The sequence below is a fragment of the Callithrix jacchus genome, chromosome 1, assembly GCF_049354715.1.
Source record: "Callithrix jacchus isolate 240 chromosome 1, calJac240_pri, whole genome shotgun sequence".
Taxonomy (NCBI): Eukaryota; Metazoa; Chordata; class Mammalia; order Primates; family Cebidae; genus Callithrix; species Callithrix jacchus.
In genome coordinates this window covers 142,818,436-142,826,182 of record NC_133502.1, presented here as the reverse complement: position 1 = coordinate 142,826,182, position 7,747 = coordinate 142,818,436, and the positions used below count along the sequence as shown (strand labels likewise).

The 7,747-nt window shown below is 55.6% G+C and overlaps 2 protein-coding genes across 2 annotated transcripts; both read right to left on the bottom strand.

The window, feature by feature from the left end:
* Positions 1-235: 235 nt before the first annotated feature.
* SPAAR (small regulatory polypeptide of amino acid response) lies at positions 236-2,380 on the bottom strand. The gene is made up of 2 exons (XM_035251834.3): positions 2,239-2,380; positions 236-1,680 (listed from the first exon to the last, which is right to left on the bottom strand). The coding sequence occupies exon 2, from the start codon at positions 1,432-1,434 to the stop codon at positions 1,162-1,164; it is 273 nt and encodes a 90-aa protein (XP_035107725.1). The 5' UTR covers positions 1,435-1,680; positions 2,239-2,380; the 3' UTR covers positions 236-1,161.
* A 2,570-nt stretch (positions 2,381-4,950) lies between these two features.
* Positions 4,951-5,811, bottom strand: HRCT1 (histidine rich carboxyl terminus 1). The gene has a single exon (XM_078371994.1). The coding sequence runs from the start codon at positions 5,748-5,750 to the stop codon at positions 5,415-5,417; it is 336 nt and encodes a 111-aa protein (XP_078228120.1). The 5' UTR covers positions 5,751-5,811; the 3' UTR covers positions 4,951-5,414.
* Between the last annotated feature and the right edge of the window lie 1,936 nt (positions 5,812-7,747).

Genomic DNA, 7,747 nt, shown 5'->3' with positions numbered 1-7,747 from the left:
CTATGCTCTTCCCCATCCCTCTGGCGCCTTCCCGGTATACCTCTCCAACTCCAAGCCACTCTCTCTGAGAGCCCTTCCTGTGGCAGCCACATGGCAAAGGCAGCCTGTCTGGACACCCTTAGAGGCCAGAGCCCCCCTAAAGCATAATCTTGCCCCCCTCAACAGACAGCTCCTGGGAGAGCCATCTACTCAGGGCTGGATACAGACATAAGAGCCAGGAGGCTGGCGATTTTGCACCTTTCAAACCAAACTCTTTACAGCACGGCATTTATTCCATGGCCACAGGAGAATGGGTTTTCTATTAATAAAAACTGAATATTTCTTTCTTTGTGATAAAACAAGAGCTTTGTTACATGCTCTGAATGTAACAACATTTCAACTTGTCTGGAATTATCTTTCAGTTCCTGATTTTTCTGTCACTCCCGGGTAACACAAGTCACGTTCTCTAAGAATAGAAGTGACCTGTTAGAATATAGCAATACAAAACACGTTAAAAATATGTTTAAAAATCAGATTTCTGGCTTTCCTTTCAATAAAACATTGTGCTTTCTGTGGCTCTTATTTTCTCTCCAAATCAGATTTGGAAAGGCCCGTAAAAGGATATACATTTTCAGTTCTAAAGTAAATCATTTGTTCCCAGGAAGCAGCTCTTCAGAATTTTAGGGCTGATTTCAGGCAAATGGCAGGGAGCAGGCCTCGAGGCTGAGTTCTGTGCAATGTGCAAAAGGAATCAATTAGGAGAGCAAGAAAGAAGCAGTTTCCAAAAATGTCCACTTGAGGGTGCTGTGTCCTCAGGTGGCAATAGATCAGTGTCGCAGGCACACCGCCTACAATAAATTCCAGTAGTATTTCAGTTCCTGGTGTAGCTCAGCAGACCCAGCGGCCTTGCAGTCCAGCGCTGTGTCTGTTCGCTCACTCCTCAGACCTCTCCTAAGCCCCATCCTGTGGGTTGACTCCAGCTGGGCTCGGGGGTTCCAATACCAAGGATCCCACAGGCTGGAGGGCACAGAAGGTTGGGGTGGGAGAGGAGATGGGGAGTTCACAGGTTACGAAGGGGAAGGAGTGGGAGGCGGTCCTGGGAGGGATAGTAGGCCAGGGAAGGCTTGCTGAGGGGCAGGTGAGTCTGACCCATCAGCATAGCAAATCATAGGGACTCAGGCCTCACATGAAGGTCCAGAAGTCCTGGGCACTAGGCACTGGCTGGGCATGGCGACCAGGCCCCGTGAAAAGAGAAGCCTCTTGGCGAAATGTGGCCACCGTGAAGCTGCTCCCAGAGCCCTCCTGTAGATCCTGGGCCCTCGAGTCACAGCTGAAGCAGCAGAGGACACAGGTGATGGTCACAGTCACCACAAACAGTACCGCCACTACCCCAATCACTGCCGTTTCCATGGCCCGCTGAGCAACCTTAGGTCCTCTTGAAGCCTTCGCTCCCATCCAGAACAGGAGGCTCTTGGTGATGGCAGGGGCCTGGTGCTCTCCCTCTGTCTCCTAAGAAGACGCTGCTCTGAGTCCCTGGGTCGCTCCTGCTCCAGGCCATCCGGCACTGCCACGTGACCCCACTGCTCAAATCTCAGATAATCTCTATTTTCTATGCCTCAGGCCAGGTCTCCAAGAGCTGTGGTCAGCTCCATGTCAGCTTCTAGAAGAAGCACTGCCCTGGAAGACGTGAGAACAGACTCCCTAGACACAGAGGAGGTGGAGAGGAGGGGTCAGAAGACGCTGCACAGAGAGCCTAGCCAGCCCTGGCCCTCCGGTGACGCCTACGGATTTCAAGAGCAAGTTACACTCAGGCCAAAGACAAAATACTGCCCCTACTGTGGATGCGGGAGGAGCCGGGCTCCTCCCCAGGAGGGACCTTGGGCCAGTGCTTCAATAGGCCTATCTACTGCCTCCCCAGCTCCTGGCCCTGTGCTGGGGGCAGGGACACAAGGAGGGAGGAAGGCATTCACCAGCTCTGAGCAAGGCAGGGGGCACTCACAGGTCACCCCAGGCACCAGGGCCTTCAGCGGGGGCTGGAGGAGGGGGCAGGTTGTATTTGGCCTCCTTTTCTGCCTGGCGCTGGGAGCATGCAGTTTAGATAGAGTATCACATGCTTCCCCGGGAATCCCTGCCCTGCGCATGACTGTAGGGCTCCTTACCCGGAGGTCCCAGAAGAAACCTTCTTGGGTGCTGGCCTTACCTGCCCTCTTTGCTGCCCACTCAGCCCATTGCTCACACTCTTGTACTACGAAGACTTACCCTGGGCTCCCTGAGGGCCAGCCCTGGCTGCACCTAGTACTTCAGCCCCCTGGCCTGGTGGTCGCCCCAGGGACCATGGCACTCCTCCCTGGGTGCCGCAGCCTCCACGTTGTCCTGCTTGGAACTTGGCTCCGAGATGTCTGAGCAGCTGAGAGCACTTCCTGAATTCCTTCCGCCAATTGTGAGGAGGGCCCAGGACCCACTTAGCAGCTGTCCAACCCGAGTTATCCTGCCCCGCCGTGCGCGCCCCAAGCCATTTCCACCCTGCTCCCTGCCAGGAGGTCAGGGAAATAAGCTAGGCCCAGGTGACTGAGTTAGTCTGCCATGTCAGAGCCCCTTCACACCCAACACCTCTGGAGACCATCACCACTTCCAGAAAGGAGACTGGGCCATTAGCCCCACTCTGTCCATATTCTGGGAAACAGAGTAGTGAGAACAGTAACTCCAGGCAGGGACCTCACCAGACGTGATCTGATAACCTTCCCAGCAACCCTGTGTAGCGATATAGTCTCCATTTTATAGATAAAGATCCTACGGTCATAGAGGTTAAATGACCTCCCTGTAGCCCATTTTGAATTAGCCATGTTAACTGGAGTACCAGTGGCTGAGGAGGGACCAGCCTCCCTCCACTCCTAGCTCAGTGCCCTTTCCAGGTGCCATGGGACCACAGGTCATCTGATTCTGCAGTTTTACTGATCTGGGTGCAGAGTCCCAGAAAGGGCAGAGGGCCGGCCCAAGGTCACACAGCCCGGATCCTTTTCGTTTCTCCAAGGCCCAAGGGAACTTTCTTTAGGACCCACATTAGGATACCAGCACTTTGCACAGAATGGGAGAGCAACTTTTCAGAGCAAACCATGGCCTGTCATATTCTCAATCTGTCCCTTTTCGGAGATGATGGGACCATCTGGGCCCTGAGCTTCTCCTCCACATGGAGAAGGCTGTAGGCTGTGACAGGAAGCAGATTACTTGGATTATTTTTATTAACTGGGACGACCAGAAGCAGAGGGAAGGAGATGATGGGATGATCTAGGGGCCTGTGGTTTCAGGTTGAGTTACCAACATCACCTCCTTAATTGGGGTGATAGAGGGCACCAGGGGACTGTGTGTCAAGCTTGAACGTTTGTTCCTTTGACTTCTCATCAGCTGTTCTTTGCAGGTACATGCAGCTGTAGGCCGCCTGCAGAGTGCCTGAGTGGTTCCGCATTTTTTTTTTTTTTGAGATGGAGTTTTGCTCTTGTTACCCAGGCTGGAGTGCAATGGTACGATCTCGGCTCACCGCAACCTCCGCCTCCTGGGTTCAGGCAATTCTCCTGCCTCAGCCTCCTGAGTAGCTGGGATTATAGGCACGCTGCCCAGCTATTTTTTTGTATTTTTAGTAGAGATGAGGTTTCACCGTGTTGACCAGGATGGTCTCGATCTATTGACCTCGTGATCCACTAGCCTCGGCCTCCCAAAGTGCTGGGATTACAGACGAGCCACCGCGCCCAGCTGGTTCCTCATTTTTAAACTGAAATAAAGGCCGATCATTCAGCAGGTTCTCTCCTGCCCTGCATAGGCTTCCTTTCCTGTTTCTGAGCTTTAGGGGAACCTCTTCCCCTTCTTTGATTCGTCTGTGAAATCAGCATGGAGATGCTTGGAAAAGGGGCAGGGCTGGGGGAACAGAAGGAGGAGTTGTGGCAGGAATCCAGGCATGGGATGGAGAGGTCCTGGGTTACAGGGGGTGGATTTGAGGCCACTGCAGAGAAAATCAACACTGCATCACTGCCTAGGGTCCACTTTCCCCACCCAGAAACCCAGGGCGGGAGAAATCAGTGTGAATTTGCCTCCCCCTGCCTCCTCCTCCAACCCTCACAGAGACTCCACTGGGAAATAGAAAGGAAAGAGCACATTCTGTTCCGGTGAGTCACCAGGCCCCTGACTCTCTGGCTTGCTCTCCAGCCCCTCCCCACTGTCTCGCCGGCCCCACTTCCCACCTCAGCTCACAGGCACAGGCTGATGGTCTCAGAGCCAGACTTCCTTCCTCACTGTGGATACCACCAGCTTTCATAGAGCATATTCCAACGAACCTCCAGGCTTCAGCAAGGGACATCTCTGTTACCCACCCCATTGTAGAGAAGAGGAAACTGAGACCCCAGCATTCTCCTAAGGCCATCCAACACCCTGCACCCCAGCACCTAAAGAACTCCACTTGCTCCCTCCCAGCCCTCCCACCGTGCACAGGCACCAGCTGGGGCAGCATGGCTGGAGATGCAAGGCCTGGAGAATAAACCTTGATCCAGTTACCAAGGAAACTGAATTCAAGACAGCCTGTAGGTGGGGCTTCCTCCAGTTCCAGAGCTCAGCTGGCCCTGGATGTGGGCTGAAAAGATTACAGGGGCAGAGCCCTGGGGAGCCAGCCTCCTAGCCGCTCCAACCTTCCTGTCCCCAAGGCCCTGGACTGTCCCACAGAAGGCCAAAGCCCTGCTGGTGCACACAGGACCTTCTGTGGGCAGGGCTTTGTGCAAACCCCGAATCCTCCCTCAGAGCTCAGACAGAGCCCACCCAATTCTTCCCACGCCACAACCAGCCCCTAAGACCCAGACAGAAGCTGCCTGCTCCAGACACACACTTTCCATCAGAGAGGGAGGTCCCAGGGCAATGAGGTCGCAGGCCGGGCAGCTCCCTCCCTCCCGCCTGCTATGCTGCAATCAAGAGTCTCTTCACAAAAGCTTCTTAGTGGTTTTTATTTTCCTGGACTAAAGCACCGATGAATTGACTGTGCAGCCTCGTACTGCCTTCTCCAAACCAAAAGGACATTCTCAGGGCCTCTCCCAGAGGCCTCCAGCGGCCTGATGAGGAGGTCAAGATGGGTGCTTCACATCCACTTGTGTCCTGGCTTTGCCAAGACACCCTTGTCACTTCTGGGGCTCACTGGGAGTCACAGTCACAAAAGAGGCACTCTTGCTCTCCACTCCCCAAACTCTTCAGCGTAGCAGGCCCCAGTGTTCCTCCATTCTCTGCTGCCAGAGTACCGTGGGGCATAGCATGCAAATGCAGCCCAGGCAGGCCCCGGGCAATCGTTCCCCTCCTTCCCTCCAGAGATGCATCCTTCCCCATGGAAACATGGGGTCCACTTGTCCTGGGAATGGATGGCAGGCAGGGACAGCTGCTGTCCACAGGAACCCACAGCGGCAGCCTCAGCGAGCGTGGCGGGGGTGGTGGTGGTGGTGATGGAGGTGGTGAGGGGCATGGTGGGGGTGGTGATGGTGGTGGTGGAAGCCCACATGCGACACGTGAGACATGTGGCCAGGATGATGGCGATGGTGATGGCCCAGGTGGCCCCGGTGCCGGAAAAGCCAAGGCTGGGCCCAGCGGACTCGGTTTCCCCTTGCAGCTGGACGGTTCCTCTCCACATCACAGTCCTGCCGTCCATGGAAAAGGCAGGTGGCCAGAAGCAGCAGCAGCAGCAGGACCGCCACAGCAGCACCTGTGATCCATCCCGTGAGGGTCGTGCTCCCCACGAGGTCCGGCATCTGCAAACCAGACAGCCCCTACCCAGCGCTTCTCACTCCTCTCTCCCTTTCAGCAGCCTCCGCTCAGCCCTCTCTGTCACTAAACTTTGTTGTCTCCGTTGCGGGCTGGAGAGCAGCCAGGAAATGTGGGCAGTCTGTTTGGACTGCAACTGCTGTCCAAGGGCGAGGCCACGCCGCTGTGAACTCTGGGGAGGCCTGGCAGGGAGGCTGGGTGGAGACACAGGAGCTGTCAGGCTGGATCTGGTTGAGGGAGGAGCCCTGAGTCTAGAGGAAAGAAACCGTCTGGCTCAGTGACTTTTTCTCTCCGGGCTTCCGTCTCCTCTCACAGAGATTGAGGGACAGAGATGAAGCACACGGGCTTTGGAGCCACACAACTCACTAGCTCTGAGACTGTGCACAGGTTGCTTGACCTCTCCATCCTGTTTCCTCTTCTATAAACGGCTGGTAACAGTTCCTTCCCCGCACGGTGTGCTGAGGGCTAAAGGAGAGGAGATGTATAAACAGCAACGTCAGCTCCCGTCACACGTTTGCCATTGATATCATTGCAGTGGACTCCAGGACTCGGGAGACATTGTCATCTGAGGGTCTGGGGTTCCCGGTCCTGTGGCCTGTAGAGCTCTCTGGGGCTGAGTCAGGCTCTGTCAGAGCTCAGTGGGCTTGAGAAACTCAGGGAGGTGCCACAGGCAGATTTCACCATCCAGGGAGGTCCTCCATCCGGCCTGTCCTGGGAGGCAGGAGGGTCAGGGTGTCATCACAAGGCGGCTGGGAGGCAGGAAGGAGGCCACTGAGCTCAGAGAGGGCAGGCACAGGCCCGGCCTCCTGGTTCCCAGTTCAACAGTCTCAACTGGCCATAATGGCGTGCTCCTTGCTCTGTCACACCTTCCCTGCCCAGCAGTGATGAATGCCATTCCTGCCTAGTGGAGCATTTACAGAGCAGCAGGATCTGAGCAGTCACTGACTCTCCCTCCAAGCCCACCCCCTTGGCTTGAATCTGTTCTGGTCCTCCTGGGAGGCACCATCCCATCCTGCTCACGGGCCTCAGCGACAGGTGCTCCCACTCTCCCTGGGCAACCCTTTCTGCTATGGGCATGCTGGGCTGTTCTCCAAGCTCTTCCTCACATGCAGTGGGGCTCCCAAAGCCCCAGTTCTGCGTCTGGCTGTGCAGGATCCCTCCAGGCTGAGTCCTCAGCCCCTCCCCTCAGGCTCCTTGGGGTCTGTGCTCATCTCCCCGCCACCTGCCACCTGGAGGAATATCTGCAGACACCGCAAGGCTGGTTCTCTGAGCTCTGGCAACACCTCCCCCATGACATTGGGCAAACCCCTTCCCCTGACCCAGCCTGTCTCCTCTGCAGAGTTCCCAGGGCAAAAGGTGACCTCCAGGGACCCTTCCCCCTCTGACCTCAATCTGAGCTGAGCTCTCTCAGGGAGGCCTCAAACTCTTAATGAAAACCCTCACCAGATGAAAAGGCTAAACATTCCCTTCAAACAAATTGGGCTCAGGGGGCAGCAGGTCTAATGAATCCTGGCACTTCTTTGGCCCTTGGGGGAGCCACTTGAACTTTTAATGATGCTGGAGTAAGGACTCTTCCTGCAGACTCCTGGGGCCCCGGGAGCCCCGCTGCCTTCCCTAGGGAAGTTAAGGAGGGAAGTCTGCTGTGAGGAGGAGGAGGAAGTCAAACAGGATTTTCATCCTCAGAACTTCTCCAAGAAGACTCCCACCCCTGACCAGCCACTGGCGGCGGGCAGGGATGGGCCTTACAACGACGAACTTGAAGAACTTCAGTCAGCTCAAAGGGCCCTTGGAATCACCCAGACCCACCCAGCCCTCACTGACAGATGGAGAAACTGAGGCCAGAGAAGGGAAAGACTCGTTTAAGTTTCCCCAGCCTTGTGAGCTAATCTATACAGCAGGTACTCAACTGATGACCCTGCAGTGAGGGGCCATCTGGAGTGAGAGCCTGAGATCAGCCAGGACTTCCACAGAGATAGTGGGAAGA